General features: G+C 33.5%; 2 protein-coding genes across 3 annotated transcripts; one reads left to right on the top strand and one right to left on the bottom strand.

Moving 5' to 3' along the window:
* The first annotated feature begins 6,629 nt into the window (after window positions 1–6,629).
* On the top strand, window positions 6,630–11,842 carry LOC148204622 (cyclin-dependent kinase C-2-like). Its single transcript, XM_088094646.1, has 12 exons — window positions 6,630–6,875; window positions 7,623–7,704; window positions 7,832–7,922; window positions 8,030–8,059; window positions 8,213–8,322; window positions 8,412–8,484; window positions 8,566–8,686; window positions 8,798–8,915; window positions 9,906–10,045; window positions 10,158–10,215; window positions 10,667–10,737; window positions 10,928–11,842. Exons 1-12 carry the CDS (start codon window positions 6,766–6,768, stop codon window positions 11,478–11,480), a joined length of 1,557 nt encoding a protein of 518 aa, XP_087950772.1. The 5' UTR covers window positions 6,630–6,765; the 3' UTR covers window positions 11,481–11,842.
* Window positions 11,843–13,006: 1,164 nt separating this feature from the next.
* On the bottom strand, window positions 13,007–16,925 carry LOC148204621 (putative serine/threonine-protein kinase PBL2). 2 transcript variants are annotated; one of them, XM_088094640.1, is made up of 6 exons: window positions 16,712–16,925; window positions 15,697–16,007; window positions 15,469–15,604; window positions 14,533–14,669; window positions 14,305–14,428; window positions 13,007–13,562 (listed from the first exon to the last, which is right to left on the bottom strand). In XM_088094640.1, the coding sequence occupies exons 1-6, from the start codon at window positions 16,764–16,766 to the stop codon at window positions 13,156–13,158; spliced, it is 1,170 nt and encodes a 389-aa protein (XP_087950766.1). In that variant the 5' UTR covers window positions 16,767–16,925; the 3' UTR covers window positions 13,007–13,155. The 2 variants fall into 2 exon arrangements, with proteins under 2 accessions (XP_087950766.1, XP_087950762.1); XM_088094636.1 differs by lacking the exon at window positions 16,712–16,925 and adding an exon at window positions 16,504–16,687.
* Window positions 16,926–18,716: the final 1,791 nt, after the last annotated feature.

Below are 18,716 nucleotides of genomic sequence, written 5' to 3'. Positions count from 1 at the left end.
ATGAGAAGACTATAATAATTATATACATGTATAATGTATCATTTAATTTAATAACTAATGTATTAAAAAAAAACAAGATATTACTTATAAAATAAGTAAAATAAAATAAGAAGTTTCACTTGTTTAGATGTTAAAAAAAGACAAAACTTACACGTCACAAATATGATGATATCTTAACGATGATTTAATATTCAAAATTTATATCTAGAAAACATGAGAATAATTTAGTACAGTAACTTTGGTAGCAAATTGGATAAGATTATAAAATAAAAATGTAATTGCGATCTATCTATTGCCATTACATATTAAAAAATGGAAAGAAAATAATTTAGGAAATTGAGAATAGGGTATAGATATCTTCATACAAATCATGTTATTAATATTTCTTTAATGCATATTTAATATTTAAAAATAAACTATTAAAAATATTTGATGTTATTATAATTATTTAAAGTATCACTATAATGTTAAAAATGTATACACAACTTCTATACAACCAAGAGATACTAAAAAAAACAAAGAACAATCAAGTTCTTCAAAAAGACTAAATACAACTAGATCACTTGGAACTAAAATGCTACATTATTTATAGTGATCATTGCAAAGGAAAGAAACAAATACAAAACAACCTAAAAGAAGGGTAAGCTAATATGCAAAAGGAGTATTCATAAAATAGACATAGAGATGTTATTACACATAACTCATTCGTAACAACAATTATATCTCATATAAAGCCTGATGCTAGACTCAATGATATGATTTGGATATATTGACATCAGACTCTAGTGAGTTATGCAGTTGTGGTCTACTGCTCTTTAGAGCCATTGTCAATGAGTTTCACTCTAACACACAAGGTTAATCCGTTAACATCTTTGTCCAAGGTAAAGTCCCTAGATTATGACCTCTTACTCCTCTCATCGCATATCCCACCCTTCTCTACTTGAGATTGGATGATTATTAGAACGTATGATAACTCTCAATATTGAATCCATATATCAATACATACACTAAAGACATGTCACCATAGAATCTCCCCATGAAATCCTAGAATTACGCCAAACATGTACAATGCTCATATCCATTAACCAATTCATCATCATCATTCATACATCATTACTCCCATACATATTTATTCATAAATTTATCAACCATTTTCAGATAAACCTTATAAACATACTACCATTTTTAACATTCACAATATCACACATTAAAAGTACCATAATAGAACATATAAGAAAATAAGTTAGGCTCTTTAATTTTGCTCAGTGAGAATATATAGTCGTTGAACGAGTAGAACCTAAAAGCCCACTCGCTCAGCGACCATATAACTCGCCCAATGAATTCGTTATTGTAACACAGATTTAAATTCTCTCAAAAGTCACCAACGAGTCTTGTCTCGCCCAGTCACTACCAAGTAAGTGAGCTTTCTGACTTTGTCTTGACCTAAGGAATATATTCTTGCTCAACGACCACCAAGTCAGTAGCTCTCTGACTTTGACTTCACCTAGCGAGTATATTCTCGCTTAGTGACAATTAAGTCAGTAGCTCTCTGACTTTGACTTCACCTAGCGGGTATATTCTTGCTTAGTGACCATTAAGTTAGTAGCTCACTGACTTTGGCTTTGCCCAATGAGTATATTTTCGTTTAACAACTATTTGACTTTACCTAGCGAGTATATTCTTACCCAACAAGTCTACATAATTTTGTAAAACATAATTTTGTAGATTTATGCCATCCGAGTCTTGTCAAACAGTTCAACAACTATTACATATGTCAAAAACATAGTAAATTTCAAATTATACTACCTTCACTAATTCAAACAACATCATTTGTAATATGAATCAAGCAACATTCATAATTTCATCATACAATTCAACACCTTATCCTCAATCACACGACTCAATCAACGTACAAACATACAATTAACAAAAGAATCCTAAATCCCTTCAAGCTCACATGATGTTCTATTTGTACTTGGAACAACATAAAAACAATCATGACATATCATTAGAACCATTGGTCAACAAAAACTCGTATAAAAGACTCAAACACCACATGCAAATCAAGATAATTGCATGCACAATAAGAACATATAGACCAAGAAAAGAGGCAAAAAACCAACTTCCTTTATTAGAAAACTGATCGAACAAAATTGAAAAATTTGCCGTAATGGTCACTTGAGCGTCTCCAATATTTAAATAAATGAACATAAGGTGAAAAAATCTATAGAAAACTAAGAAGATCTAAAAGAAAGATTTTTAGAAAAAATATTGTTTTTAAATAATAAAACTCATTTATAAAGACTCTATTTACAATTTAAATTTTTAATATTAAAATTATAAAATCTCACTAATTTAAAATGCACGGTTATTTTTAAAATATAATTTTTCACATTCTTACTATCAATGCCAACTTGTATCATATGATTTACTAAATGACAACTAACTATCGATCATTGACTAATCCTTGGAAATTATTCTATAATTCTTAACAGGATTACCCATATTTTAATTCTTCATTTGATCTTAAGATTAATAATACAAGTTGTGACATCCCAAAAATACAGCCATAAACTATATATTAGAATAATCTCATTAATAATAATACAGTACAGTTTTTCAACTAAAATAACGAACGCGCAAGGACGAACGTCCTTGTAATAGAGTTACAAAATTTTAGGTCGAACTTAAATAAAACCTGACCGAACGGTTTACACAAAAAAAATACCGAACGATCGAACATAACCAAAAGGAAAGATAAGGTGGTCGAACGACCACTCCAACGAACACCTACACTACTAGCCGAACGTCTCACTGTTCGGTCTTCACCTCAACTTCTACCAGATTCTTCTCTTTCCAGCGCATCTTCCAGTCGTTCGTCTCCTTCTGCTCACATCCACACGGATGATCTTCGCAATGACAAGACGGACGTACAAGGACGAGACAACACAAGAAAAAAACACAGGGTAAGCTTATGTAATTTAATTCATATATCGACATATAAGGTAAACATTTCCACACACACAAGATTAATTCAACATTTATAACCATACGAAAACTATGACTAGACTGACCGTCCGGACTGTATGAATCTGTGTAACTACAGGCGTTCGTGCACCCGGGTGATGTAGTAACTGTAATTCTCATCAGCTGCCACCCGAGGTTAGCCCTATCAGTCCAAAGTACCCGTAAGGACTAGGACCTCCTGTCGTTCCCACACATGACCTACCCTCCTCTACGTGAGGATGAGTACTCACGGAACATCAGGATGAACTGCCATCAGTAGCATAACCCCAGTCATACTTTACCAATTCCAACATTCAATACATGAGTCATTCCTCCCCGGAACGCTCGTTCAAAAGTCACAACGTTCTTTCCATCTCATGTACTTTTCATCATTTATCATTCATCATTGTACATTCATTTTTTATCATCAATTTGAAGACCAACAAATAACGAACGTTCTGTCCCCACCAAGAACGAGGACGAACACTGAGGACGGGATCAAAAGACGCTCATCCTATATCAGAATACGAACGACAGAGTTACGTTTAATTTTGGGAATAACCGAGTAATGTCCTGTTTCCTTGGACGAACGTTATGTACCATGGGAATCAGTTGAATGAACTGACCCTCGTGAATTCAAACCAATATTCCAAGAATAAATTAAGTGTGAAGGCTCTAGGCCGAATACATCGAATGTAGACATCTCAAGGTCTTAACGGACCATATTTAGAATAGTTGTCATAATGAAATCAACTGCCAGTCGATGACCGAACGTGGTAAAGGAAAGTTTCTTCTGAAGTGGACGTACGCTATTTCATTAGAGTAAGTACGAGCGCTCAGTATAAGACCGAGCACCACTTAGAGCGAGCGCTAGGTGTAAGACCGAGCACTTATCCATACGAGCGCTTGGTATAAGACCGAGCACTACTCAATACGAGCGCTTGGTATAAGACCGAGCACCAATAATCTTAAATAATAACTGTTGAAGTAACGTTTACGAACGGTGAAATATACTATTACATACATATATAAAAGAATGGAGTTTATCAAAGAATACCCAGATACGACCGTTGCTTGGCCGAACGCTCAAACATGGTATTTTAACACGAGGACGCTCGTCCTCATCTAGGGTTCGGTCCAAAGGAAGACTTTCATTTTAACTAGGTTACACGGGAAAACCGAACGGTCAAAGACCGTTCAACACGAACGTACATTATCACGGGAAACTCTTTTTCAATCCATTTACATTCCAGTTCATTTCTCATCATACAATCTCATAGTTTCATGCGTTCATATCAACATCAACTTCCACATTTCATACAATCCATATCATGTAAATTCATGTATTTCATTTCAACCAATCAACAAACGTTCATACCATTTACTAACATCAACATCATGCATTATACTCATGCAGTCAAATAACGAATGTTCATACAAAACACAATCAAACGAATTAAATCAAATAAGCTTCCCTTACCCGGATTCGTGACTGAAACGTACTAACGTATGTTCTTGGTTCGTCCACTACCACTTCTATCCTCAAGGTCACTCAACTCTTGCAAACTAAAAACAAGTTACATAATCAAGATTTGATTCAGACAAAGTGAATGCATGCAACCAGGTTTGGTTTTGCATGAAACCCATGAACGAACAACTAAAGGAAAAACTTACCCGCTTCAAACTTGAACTTGTTCGGTTTAATGGAAAGCTTAGGACGCCTGGATCAATTCTACGGTTTCTGAAAGTCGATCGGAGAAGAGAGTAGTGAGTGTTTTCTGAGAGAAGATGTAGAGGAGGTAGAGAAAAGGAGGAGAAAAAGGGGATTCTTCAGAATTCTGGAAAGAGGGTGCATGCAGAGAGTGGAGTAGATTTTTCTGAAAATTCAAGTTTTGCTCCACATTCGAGAACAAACGTCCCCTCTTCAGCCGACACCTGTTTTCTACTAACTGGTTTCCGACTCCCCTCATCATGACACCTGGCGTCCGTTGTTGAAGTGTCGCGCTCTCAGAGTGACACGCAAACTGCACTGCGCTCCTCACTCCAGACTCCATGCAGCGTGACACCTGGCGTCCGTTGGTGAAGTGTCTCGCTCTGCGGTCGCCACGTACGTTGTTGAGGTGTCTCGTTCTCCAGCTACCACGCGTACTCCAGCGTACGTTATTTTCCAGGGTCTTACATTAGTTGTTCTTGGAAAATTTATTCATGAATCTAATCTCAAATATTTCACGTTTTTACCATACAACATGAAATTAACCTTTTAAATACTAAAATATATATTCAGTCTTCATGTTAACTTTATATTGATGAATTTAGTTAATATAATAACTGAAATTAAAGATAAAGTATAATTTAACATCAATACAAATAGCTCCAAACTAAAAAAAGATCCAAATTTTTATTTGGTGGATCAAATTAGATATGAAATTTAAAATGTAGCACCTAGAGGATCTCGAGAGTTCAATATTAATTTTATATATGAAATATAACAATGGTCTGTACAGTATTTGTATTTTCGTATTCTTTATTAATAAACTATCAATAAAAGCATAAGCACTTGATTTTAATATTTGATCATTTTTAGTGTCTATGACCAATCGTAAGAGTGAATTAAACTCTTATTTAAATAAATGGTAAAAATACAGTAGTAAAATAATGATATATTGTCCTCTTTTTAAAACATGAAATAAGAAGGTATAATATTTTGAAGTTCAGTTTTACTATCAAGACTTTTAATCTTCTAAAGGTCATCAATTAATTGCCATTATTTAAAAATTTATTAAAAATAAAATAAAATAAAAGATATAAAGCATAAAAAGACAACACTACACTTCTAAAATATAATCACACTATCTTCTAAACATGATAATATACGTTGTTTGTTATTCTATCTTTTCAAAATATTTTCCTTGCTTTAATAAAATAATTGTAAATAATTCAGTGAAATATTTTTTTTATATAAAAAAAACAATTTTAGGACTGAAAAATAACCTCTTATTTTGGAAAATTGAAAATAGTAGGTTTTCTTAAATGACTTTTAAATTATCACATTAAAGAGTTTATAAATTATTTTTAGAAATAAAAAGATTTTTATATTATCATTTAATTGTTTTTTTTCCACAATTAGTTTTTTTTTCTTTAGTACCTATTTTAAAAAATGTAGTGGTCTCATTATAATTTGCACCAATCGAGTTAACTCGGTGATGTGGTAATACCTTCTTCTTCTTCTTATTATTATTTTATAATTAAAAGAACAAAGATTAATTTACAAATACAAAATATTTTTATAATAAAATGTTATACTACTTTGATAAATATGTATAATAGATCACTAAACAGTATTGATTTTTTTTAAATCAAATCTCACATAACGTGAGATTGATATTGATATAAATAGAGTAAAATACATAAAAAGATATGTATCAAATATTACAATTGTAATTTTTCTAGTCTAAAAACTTATATATATTATAATCAAACTAATAATACTTACAGTTAAGTCATACTAATATATATTATTTGATTCTTTTATTAAATGGAAAATAGACTTGAACAATAAAATCAAAATTAAAGATATATTCTTCTGAAAATTACTTATATCTTTACAACTCCTATATCAGAATTTTATCTTTACAGGCTTTATTATTTGATTTGTGGGTAATTTTCGGGAAATTTCGCGCGCGAGAAACCCTAAGCGGAACCCTGATTCATTCGATTCGCTGTTGAATCCGAATTTGGAACTTGGAAGATTAGGGAGCAATGGCTATTGCAGCTCCAGGGCAATTGAACGTTAATGAATCGCCCACTTGTGGATCCAGAAGTGTCGATTGCTTCGAGAAACTGGAGCAAATTGGCGAAGGCACATATGGGTTAGTTTTCAATTTCTGTACTGCTTAAGCTTTACATTATTTTTGGGTTGTCTTTTTTAATATGGAAGTTGAAAATGTATGTTCTCAATTATAACAAAGCGTGTTTACTATGCAACACTCTATTGGAACAATCCCATATATTTTGTTAAGCTAGGCTGAAATTCAAAGCAACTTAAACCTGAACATTTAGGGGTCTTGATCTTGAGCACCTATCTCTTATCAATCAGAGCATTTTAGAGTGAAGAAATCGTTATAGTTATTTATTGGTGGGTGCTTTGGGGTTTAATTGTTATATATCCTTTTTTTTTAAATTTATTTATTGGTTCCATGTTTTAAAATTGTGATCACCGTTTCAGTTTTGTTGGCAATCCTTGATGTTGTGTGAAATTGTGAAAAAATGTGGCTGATGGGACCGCATTTCAGTTGCAATGTGGTTGCAAGGACCCTATAACCGTGATGTTTGTGGCTACGATCACGGTTACAGAAGCTTTTGTTAAAACCTCGATCTATTTTCTATGGTTTAGTTGGCTATTACTCTTGTGCAATTTGTTTTCTTATGTTCCCTTGCTCTCTTTCTCTGTGCAGTAGATTTTTTCGCCGCATTAATTTCTTCTATGGAGATAGCTTCCAACTTCATCACGCATAAAATGTCATCTAGTTGTAGCATTGTTCACATCAATGTCATCCGCTTCCTTTCTGATGCATTCTGAAGTGAATTGATATACCTTCATACATTTATGCTTGCAGTCAGGTTTACATGGCTAAAGAGATCAAAACTGGTGAAATTGTTGCTCTGAAGAAAATACGTATGGACAATGAGAGAGAGGGGGTATATCTTTGATTAAAAAAATTCATAATTTATCACATTCCATTCAGTGGACCTAAATCAGAAGTTACAGCACGTTCTGTTGGTACAAATTTTCCTCTGAACTGTGTTGTTAATTTTGCCATTGCAGTTTCCTATAACTGCTATACGAGAAATCAAAATTCTTAAGAAACTACATCATGAAAATGTGATCAAGCTGAAAGAAATTGTGACTTCTCCAGGTACCCTTTTTCAAGATCTAAATTAGCTTCACTATCAAATTTAGACGACTTAGGATTTAAAAGTTTGTTTTATTTATACATCTAGAATGTTATTTTTTTTCTTTCAGGTCCTGAGAAAGATGAACAGGGGAGGCCAGGCAAGTCATTCATTCTTGTATGAGCCCGACTGCTGGGCAGTATCATTACTATGCTTTGTAGTTCTAGTGTGTGAATATTTCCATCAATTTGCTTTGGGGTTAGCATACTAACCCTAGTTTGTCCGCTTTTTATTCTTGTTTTTGGGATTGCAGATGGTAACAAATATAGAGGTGGCATCTATATGGTCTTTGAATACATGGACCATGATTTAACAGGCCTTGCTGACCGACCTGGGATGAGATTTACAGTTCCCCAAATTAAGGTATTACTGTTAATACCAAGTTTTATTTCATATATTAATAGTTGCTTGTTTTATTGTTATCTGAATGGTGTTTCACTTCCTTTCGTAAGTGTTACATGAGACAACTGTTGACGGGGCTTCACTATTGTCATGTAAATCAAGTACTCCATCGTGATATCAAAGGTCTGTATATTGAAAAGATTGTTTTAGTTTAGGATGTAAAATTTTATTATTCTTATTTTATGTATTTTTTTTCTGTTGCAGGCTCAAATCTTCTTATAGACAACGAGGGAAACCTTAAGCTTGCAGATTTTGGACTAGCACGATCGTTTTCTAATGACCAAAATGCTAATCTTACAAATCGTGTCATTACATTATGGTACAGGTAATTACCAAAATGCTGATAAAAACGTTATGGTATAGGTAATTAATGTCATCTTTTGTCATGAGTTATGATTGGACGAGGGATATTTTGAGTGTTTTTTTATATATGTAGACCTCCTGAGTTGCTGCTTGGGACAACAAAGTATGGGCCTGCTGTAGATATGTGGTCAGTTGGGTGCATTTTTGCTGAGCTTCTTCAAGGGAAGCCTATCTTTCCTGGAAAAGATGAGGTTAGTAATATTCTATATATGATAAGTTGAGAGAAATTAGAAGCTAAATTGATGACTGATTGATGTGATATTGAGTGCAACGGACTAGTTATGGTTTTGTCTTGTATTATTATCAGCGAGCTTATGCATAAATGGTATCAAGAAGAGATTCTTTACATTGTAGCTCATCATATTCAGTGTCTTGATACTTGCCACAAGCATAAACTACCTTTCTGTTTCATTAAAATAAATTTTTATTTATTTTGTTTGATTTTAAATATAAGCATTTCTCTGAAAGTTAATTTTAGGTTAAATTAAAAATAAAAAATTTAGTCCTCACCTGTGACTCCAGTTTTTTTTGTAGTCCCGTAATTAAAAAGTTAGTCTTCACTTGTGACACCAGTTTTCGTTGTAGTCCCTGCATGTAAAAACTCGACATATTGTTCTACATTCCATACAGTAATTGGTCTCTGCAGTTTGCTAAAGTTAGTACAAGTGTTAGATATATTTTTTTTTTATTGAGGGACAACAACAGAAAAATTTCGTGTGTCAGGTGTAGATATCAATATTTAGAATTTTTTTTCTCATGTAGGGATGAAAACAAAGTGTATTTTTTGTATAAGAATTAAAACTAAATAAAGTATCTAATATAGATTACAAATTTACTACCAATTAAATATCAGGGTTTCATTTGTAAATATTTTTCATGTAGGGACTCAAATGTAGAGTGTTTCCCTGCAGAAACTGAAATGGACAAGTGTTAGGACTTGAGTCTAAATTTTTATTTTAAAGGTGATTTATATTTTTATCATCAAGAAAAGATGAAATGCTAATGATGATGTTTGTGTACATTGCTGGATCTCTAACCTGCCCAATACTTTGGAAATTTAGTCATTACGTTGCATTACACTCCTGATCTTTTTTTTTTAAATACATGACATTACTGTATATCCTCGTGATAAATTTTTTCCAGCTTAAATGTAATGCCGGCTTTGTTTGTAACCATTGTAGCCAGAACAATTAAATAAAATATATGAGCTGTGTGGAGCACCAACTGAAATCAACTGGCCTGGGGTTTCTAAGATACCTTATTATAATAAATTTATGCCAACAAGGCCAATGAAAAGACGTTTGAGGGAAGTTTTCCGGCAGTAAGTATCAAAATATACATGCTTTTCTATCCACCAGAAAAGCTAACCTGTATTTCATTTCCTGGGATTTTTTTTTATATATTTAAATAGCTTGTTTCCCTATGACTTACAGTTTTGATCATCATGCTCTGGAGTTGTTGGAGAAGATGTTGACACTTGATCCAGCACAGGTATCATTTCTTCACTTATAAGTCTGATTTATTAATTGTTAAATAATCTTGAATTTTTATTTTACAGGGTTCAAATGCCTGTTTTTCGTAGTTTTATTTTTTATCGCTCCATCTATTTTATTATGACATGGTTAACTGTATCTACAATAGCTGGCTTGTTTTATTATATCATGGATGTTGACAAAAATCTCAGTAAACTTAAGAGAAAAGTGCTATGCGTCTGGTTTTTCCTTTGTGAAAAACGGAAAAACATCAATGGCAGTGCTTGCTGGTTCAGACGAATTCTGTAAAGTAATTATATATGTGCTGTAATTGATAAATATGAAGTTGTGTTGGCGTAACCTGAAAATTTTTTGTAACCAAAAAATCTAAGCGAAGTAATTATTTTCCACTTGTTTACGTGATTTTATGACGATTAATTATTTTGTGTTTGTCGATTTGATTTCTTCAGAGAATTACTGCGAAAGATGCACTTGATGCTGAGTATTTCTGGACAGATCCATTACCATGTGACCCCAAGAGGTAAGAACTTCCATGTATTTTAGTTACTTATTTTCAGAATGCCACTTTTTGCGTGAAAATATGTCTTCTTAATAGGAATAAATATCTTCTCATTCACTCCTTTTCCTTTCCTTTTTACTTTATTGTTTCTACTCGACTAATCGTTTTCTGGTCGATACTTTTCAACTTCCTACTCTTATGTACGGCTTAGTTTGCCCAAGTACGAGTCATCGCATGAGTTTCAGACAAAGAAAAAGCGCCAACAGCAACGGCAAAATGAAGAAATGGCTAAGCGTCAGAAAATGCAGCACCCACAGCAGCACAGTCGTCTTCCCCCCATTCAGCAGCCCGGACAACATGGTCAAATGCGGTCAGGACCAAACCAACAGATTCATGGCTCTCAACCCCCAGTTGCTGCAGGACCCACTCATCATTATGGGAAACCTAGAGGTCCATCTGGTGGACCAGGAAGATATCCTCCCAATGGGAACCAAGGCGGAGGATACAATCACCCAAATCGAGGAGGTCAAGGTGGTGGTTATGGCACTGGACCTTATCCTCCTCAAGGGCGGGGGGCACCTTATGGGTCCAATAACATGCCTGGTGGCGGTCCTCGCGGTGGCGGTGGTGGTGGCAGTGGGTATGGAGTTGGAGCTCCAAATTATCCCCAACAAGGTGGTCCATATGGGGGTTCAGCAGCTGGTCGTGGCTCGAACATGATGGGTGGAAACCGCAATCAACAACAGTATGGTTGGCAGCAGTAAATATACTTTCTTACGATGATCAATATTAGCACTATGATTTGGCAATACCCTGATAAATTTGAGACAGATCTGACTATTAATGGATCAAGCTATTTAGAAGAAGATATGAGATCTGACGTCTATGTTTTGTATATTATTGAGATATACTATTCTCATTAAGTACCTGGAAACCTTTGTGATGTGTGCATGCACCTTCAGTAATGTTTGGTGCTCCTAATCATAAGGGCTCCACAAAAGAAGAGTGAACCTCCGATTTTTTAGTTTTTTTTTTCTCTATACTCATTGAATCCTGTGCATTATGTATGGATGATAGCAGCATACTTCAAAATGTGTTATAAGCAGCTGCTTACTGATTCTTTTCAGGATACTTGTACAACTTTTTGTTAGTTTTATACTTTAGTATGACAGGCACGATATGTAGTAATAAATAAATAAATAGGCTCAATATGGATGGTTATGGTGGGGTAGGGAACTGAAATTAATGAATTACGATAGATTGTGGAAGAAGTAAACAAATTTCAAAGGAGGCAGAAGTGGGGAAGAATGGAGCCTGTGGAATTCTGTCATTTGTTTTTCTATTGTTCCATCATGCAAGGAGCTACTTTCTACTTTCTAATTAGTGCCATTATTTGATTTTATTTTCTTGAATGACAGCTTTGTAACAGAGGTTTACTCCACTGATATAATTCTAATACAGTATCAAAATTACTTAGTACATTCTGCTTTATATCTTATTTCCTATTATAATGTCGAAGCACATTTAAAACATTAGAAAAATTAACAACCCACTTATAAAAAAATAAAATTGATTCTTTTTTATTAATTTTTAAACTGCACCCAGGCACCCACCCACTGAAGAATGCACTAGGTTCAAATGTTCTTATTTTTAATCGTGGATAATTGGAATTCGTAGTGTCACATGTTATACTTTCTACAATCGTTCCAACCTAAAGTTATTGTTGATACTTACAAAGCATCCATATACTAAATTTTCTTTTTCATATTAACCTTACATTAGTTGGTTATTTTGAATGCCGAAATAATTAAAACAAATGCAAATAAATTTAGACTTCTTTTCGTTGCTATGAAAAGTATTTTTCTAAACAATCCAAAAAAATTGATTATCTTAAAATAATTTTTTTATATAACATATATAAGTGCAAAAACTCATTATATATAATTGATTACATCAACAGCGCTATATATTACAGTGTAATATGATTTGCAATACCTCTCTAATATATTATTTAATTAATACCCTCTTTTTGAAGTTTTTTATTACTCCTTAACCACTACTCTAAGGACATTAATTACGAAGAGTCAGCGTAGATGCTACCAAATTTATATTGCATGTAAATTGTGTGAATATAGAGTTTGTCTGGTTAATTCAATTTTTACAAAAATTAGAAGACTAATAAACCTAAAAGAACACGTGAATTAAGAAATCATTGTTATAGTAAAATTTGTTTTATATTAATTTATTTAAAAAATAGATTTTACCTAATCTTAATATTTACAAAAAAAAATAAAATTCTATTCTTCCTTTATACTTTTTCTCTCCTAAAAGTGTTTCTAACAAATTTTATTCAAACTTACTACTATTTGCACCAAAAATTGAAAGAACAAAACACTGGTTGGGATGCAGAAGCATTATTAGCAGAGAGAGAAAAACAGCTCATAGTCTGTTATTATTTGTAGCTGATTTTTGGGAATGACTAGAATGCTTTGTTGTATGATTCTCAGTTCCAGATTTTGGGGTTCTTGGGAATGAATTTGAGGAATTTAGTGCTTCCAATTCTGCTAGCACATTCACCATAGTTGGTCTGTTTTTTGGATCTGTATTTAGACACCGTAGTGCAAGTATTGCTGCTGCCTGTGCTCCTCTCTTGGAGTATTGACCACCTAACCTTGTGTCCATGATTCTCCAAATTCTTCTGCTATCACTCAGGAATGGCCTTGCCCAATCCACCAGTGTTTCTTCCGAAAATCCAGGTTTCTCATCTTCAACTACACTCCTTCCTGTTAGTAACTCTAACAACACAACTCCAAAGCTGTATACATCACTCCTTGGGGTCAAATGACCTGTTTGTTTATTCAAATGGCAAAGTTATTATATTTAGCAAAAGATAGGTTCATCAACTTCATAAATCATGGACATAACATCACAGTACATGGTGTAGACAAATCTCTCTTGTAAATAAACTGATTCACCTATGTTGTTATTGTGCTATTCATGCAATCAACAATGCAATTTATAGAGTCACATATTTCTTACTGTTGTACTCAAAACAAACAAAAATGACTAATACATTAACTATAACGGTTAATACATTAACTATTCATAAGACTCCAACGGATAATACATTTAAGTTTATTCTACACCCAACACATGGAGCACTAATTAGTATTTGTCAGAAGGCTCTCTAGAGTTTTGAAGAAATATTATGAACTGTTTTGCCCTTTAGTTTTATATTATGTGTAATGGCATATAATTTAGCCAATTTTGCTTCTTCATTTTAAGCTGTGATCCTGCATGAAGAAGTGACTGACAAATTGCCTACGCTAGGTGCTAGGTCTCTTTTACCAAGTACTAACACACGGTAGTGTAGTAAACTGGTATAGTATGCATTCAGATTGGAATAATTTTTATGATAAAAGTAAGTCTCAAGTGTTCATTAACAGTAATAACAGTGTACTATTGCATCTTTTTTGTGTCTCAATTGTTCCTTGCTTTTTTTTTTGGTACTGTCAATCCGAACATCCAAAAGCTAAGAACCTAACACTTTTCATAAAAGGGTATAGAAAAATGGAAAGGTTACTTTACCTGTAGCTACATACTCCGGTGCAGCATAACCATGAGTACCAATAACTCTGGTTGAAACATGAGTGTTGTCTCCTGTAGGACCATCTCTTGCCAAGCCAAAATCCGAAAGCTTTGGGTTGAAATCCTGCATATATCATAGTTCTACTCTTTCAGAATGAAGACATACATGCAAACAACAGGTGTTGTTTTCTTCACAAATTCACAAGCCAAACTTTCAGTGTTAAATACCGAATCAAGTAGGATGTTGGCTGCCTTTAAATCACGATATATAACATTTCTATCCAGGGTATGTAAAAATGTTAATCCTCTTGCAACAGCAACTGCAATGTTGATCCGGATAGTCCAGGGAATAGGTTGAACACCTTCTGCAGAAATATAAAACCAAAATTAAGGTATTATGAATCAGGAGGAAACTATGGTTCAGTTCAAAAACAACTATGTTGAACATAAGGGTGTAAATACTAAACAAGTCAGAAGTTCTGTTAGGGTCTGAATTAGACCTCAACTGCTTATTAAAAATCAAGGTTTAGACTTTTTAAAAAGCTTGTTTATGTATAAAGGCTAAGTTTCTTGAGACTCTGCAAAATGTCTATTAGACTTGATAGGTTGGTCTGGTTATATATATAACATTACATTATACAAATAATATATAAAAATATATGCCACAATATACTAATATAAAAACATAATTACCAATAATGATTTTTTGAAGGCCAATCTAGACTTATAGGCTTATAGATCTTATATAAAACAGGTTTTGAGGTTAAGCCGAGCGTTCAAACAAGCAAAGTTATGACTTTAACATTGACATATAATAGACAATCAGATCAGACTCAGATTTTGCAATTATGAATTAGACCAGGTTTAAGTTTACCAAAGTTTGGCTTAATCTCATTCTAACCCCTTTGTACATTAGTATTCAAATGGATTAATGGAGACTAAATATGTTGAGTGAATGCACAACCTCTGCATGAATGATTTTCCAAACTTCCTTTATACAATAAGCAAGACTAAGCTTTGGTGGTAGGCCTAAACTCAAACTAGAACAGATTAGGTTTAGGTCTACATCCAAAGCTTAGTCTTGCCTATTTCAACCCCTTTGTACAATGGTACCCAATGCATCATTTCAGACTAAATATCTTGAAGAGTAAATGCACTACTTACTTCTAAATAAATGATTTTCCAAACTTCCTTTATGCATAAACTCATAAACTAGAAGCCTGTTTTTTCCATCTGAGCAGTAACCAATAAGTTTCACCAGATTTTCATGGTGAAGCTGGCTTAGATAATTGACTTCTGCCTGCAAACATAATGGGCAGAAAATGAGTCAAGGCTTACCAACACCAAGAAGTTATACAACAGTTTAAGAGTTTGTGTAGGACTTGGACATACCAGCCATTCTCTGTGGCCTTGAAAACTTTCTGGTTTAAGGTTTTTGATGGCCACAACAATTCCAGTCCCTGGTCTTGTGGGAGCATAAGTGTTCTCATCTATCCATCCCTTGTATACAAACCCAAACCCTCCTTCTCCAATCAAGTTTTCTTGCCTGAAGTTCTTAGTGGCCTCTTTTAGTTCATTGAAGGTGAAGGACTTTAGGTTACTGGAGATACGTTTGTCAACATTTGATCCTAAAGTTTTTAAAGGAGCTTTTCCTTCAGTAGATTTTGAGTTCTCTTTTGTCTTACTTCGAGACTTTGAGCCTCCTGAGAGTAAATGAAATGCAAGTTACAATCAGCCACTACAGTAACTTCTCTATTTTTGTACAGAAGATTGTACTATTATGCGTAAATTAATCTGAAACACTGTCTATAAATTAATTTGGCACACATGTATATACACAAATATTGTCACTTCTTTGAGAGAGATGAAATCAAAGAGTTGAAAGGCAACTAAGAATGTTAATTCATACCAGTCACTGCTTCTAAGAAGAAATAAAAGGCGAAAATCATCCAACATTATTTAGAACCTGAATCAAAGCGAAGAAACCTCACAATTTCCATCATTTTCATACCAATACCCACACAATCTGGAGGCTTACATTTAAGTTAACAAAAATACAAAAAAATCCATCCAGTTCTACGAAACCAAGGCCTTGAGAACACTAAAAAACAAGAAAACAGAACAAGAAGGTTCATAGAAAAATAGCTAGTCCAGTAATCTTCCAGGTTACAGCCTGTGAACTATTGTTTTAACTCTTACCCTTTGGAAACCATCGCCTTCTTCTTCTTCTTCTCTCCGTGTAAACCAAAGACACAAAAATGGAACCATCCACCATGACAAACAAATATCAAAATTCAAAGCATCAAAGCAGAAGAAAAACAACTCAAGGCTTATTTATATTTTGCACTAAAGAAAAATGAGGGCAAACACACACACACACGATTAAAACAACCAAATTAAAACTGACCAAAGAAACTTGTGGAAGACACATGAGCCACTGGTTTTCTGCAGCTGTTTCCCATGATCAAAGTTTTAATCTTTTGTATCAGAGGAGAGAACAACAACACCAATGGCGAACAGGGTGCGAATGAAAAGATCTCCAAGCTGTGTGGGGGGAAAGAAGAAGTAAAAAGAAGATGTGCACTGTATGGGCTTAGATAAAGAAGTGGAAGCAAAGGCTGACAGAGGAAACAGCCCAGTCAATGGGAGGAAAATTTTGCTAATCGCTGTACAAACATAACTCGTTTGCTCGCTTTGACTCTTCAAAGATTGAAGTGTGGTAAGGGCCATGCACCCCACAACAGGCTCTACATCACACCTGTTTTTCTTTTTTAATAATTATAGGTAACGTTTTGACTCTTATGTTCGTGATATCAACACGACAGCTTCCTTAAGTTGCCAAGCTGACATCGGAGTTGCAAAAAGAATGTCAACCATGTTACGTTTTAGAGCAATACTCGTATAATCTTAATCTCTACAGAACTTAAGCGTCTTCTGCACATGTTATTATCAATTAAAGTTTATTTATAAGCATGAACTAGTCTAAGTAAATAATTAGTTAATAGTTTAATAAATCTCTAGTTTAATTTGTAGTTTCTAAATAAAAAAAGAAACTACTGAAAAGAACATGATAAGATTTATTGTCGGGTCTCTTTGATTACCATATTCCCAACCATCTGACCGGGCAAAGCACTGTTGTTTTTATAGCTGAAAACTTCAAATGCTTTTCTTCTGGTCTATTTTCTTTGCCGAAGGCATATTTGGTAACAGGATATTGTATTTTGTTAAAACATGTTGGAAGTACAATGCAGATCAGAAACATGAGTAATTTAGAAATAAGTACAAACTTATCCACTTCTTAACAACAGCAAAAAATTGGCTAAATTTTTGCCTTATTTTTAATATTATGTGACTTTCATTTGTAAATCTTGATATGTTGTTTGATAACCATTATAAGTTATCCATGTAGTGTTTCATCCATCTAGTTCTCTGTTTCTTCACACACAGACATGTGCATATATAATAATATGTGTGTTTTCTCGTGGTTTTCTTTGTCAGTCAAATATGTCCCAATTCGTTATTGTGTTGTGTCTTTTGGTAACAACATGTGATGATCATGTGCGATGTTTCCTTCAACTGTATCAGATTTCAAACTGTCATAAAGCCATATGAATTAATTGCATATTCGAAGCACGTTGTTCTAACAAAAAGCACGAACATGCAAGTTGGTGAATTTCAAGATTGCATGCATTTTCAAAGTAATAATTTTTAGTTTCTGTACAAGAAAGAATCCTTAGAACTTTCATAACTTATATATTCAAAATAAATACATAATAATGGGAAAAGAAATAATTTTTCCAACAATTGCTTAGTACTTCTTTTGTGTTGTTCCCACGAGAATGCAAGTTTTTCCTCGTGAACCATGGATCTTGATAGTGGGAATGAGTCTCAAGAACATTCTAAGTCATGAAAAGAACCAATAATACATTTTACACATAATCTTATTTATTGAAAAAATTGTTTATATAATGTATAACCGCTGGCGGTCATGATCGAGAGATCGACTATCTAGTAACAAAACGACCGGTGAAGATATCAATCCAATCACAGATAAAATTAACTATCAAGAATAATTAAGTTGACCTTAATTCAGCTTATTGGTGTGTGGACTGTAATTGGATTAGCCCTAATAAAAACTCATCACAGAATTTTTTAAATACATATTTAATATTCAGGTATTTGGTTACTTGTTTTACTATACATTTATTGTCAAATTGACTAGACAAATACTGACTTGAGTGTGAAAGTGTTTTCTGTAAGTGACACTCGATTGGAGGTAAGAAAAATTAATAAACAAACTGTGACTTAAGTTTAGAGTAAGAAGAAATTGTATAAGACTTAACCTCGATCTTACCAACAGAAACAATTTAAAAAACAAACAAAATAATATTTACGAAGAAGAAGCAATATAT

This window comes from Vigna umbellata, chromosome 1, assembly GCF_029865625.1.
Source record: "Vigna umbellata cultivar VRB3 chromosome 1, Vumbellata_1.0, whole genome shotgun sequence".
NCBI classification, from domain to species: domain Eukaryota; kingdom Viridiplantae; phylum Streptophyta; class Magnoliopsida; order Fabales; family Fabaceae; genus Vigna; species Vigna umbellata.
The sequence above is the reverse complement of the archived record's forward strand: the minus strand, read 5'-3'. Positions and strand labels throughout refer to the sequence as shown.

Bases quoted from the DNA above. Each gene is read 5' to 3' on its own strand.
- LOC148204621 (XM_088094636.1), bottom strand. From the start codon at position 16,579: ATGGTGGATGGTTCCATTTTTGTGTCTTTGGTTTACACGGAGAGAAGA. The intron at 15,605-15,696 runs GTATGTCCAAGT...TTATGTTTGCAG, and splicing joins AAGGCCACAGAGAATGGCTG to GCAGAAGTCAATTATCTAAG. The intron at 14,670-15,468 runs GTAAGTAGTGCA...ATATTTCTGCAG, and splicing joins GGAAAATCATTTATTTAGAA to AAGGTGTTCAACCTATTCCC.
- LOC148204622 (XM_088094646.1), top strand. From the start codon at position 6,766: ATGGCTATTGCAGCTCCAGGGCAATTGAACGTTAATGAATCGCCCACT. The intron at 8,323-8,411 runs GTATTACTGTTA...TCCTTTCGTAAG, and splicing joins TTACAGTTCCCCAAATTAAG to TGTTACATGAGACAACTGTT. The intron at 10,046-10,157 runs GTAAGTATCAAA...TATGACTTACAG, and splicing joins TTGAGGGAAGTTTTCCGGCA to TTTTGATCATCATGCTCTGG.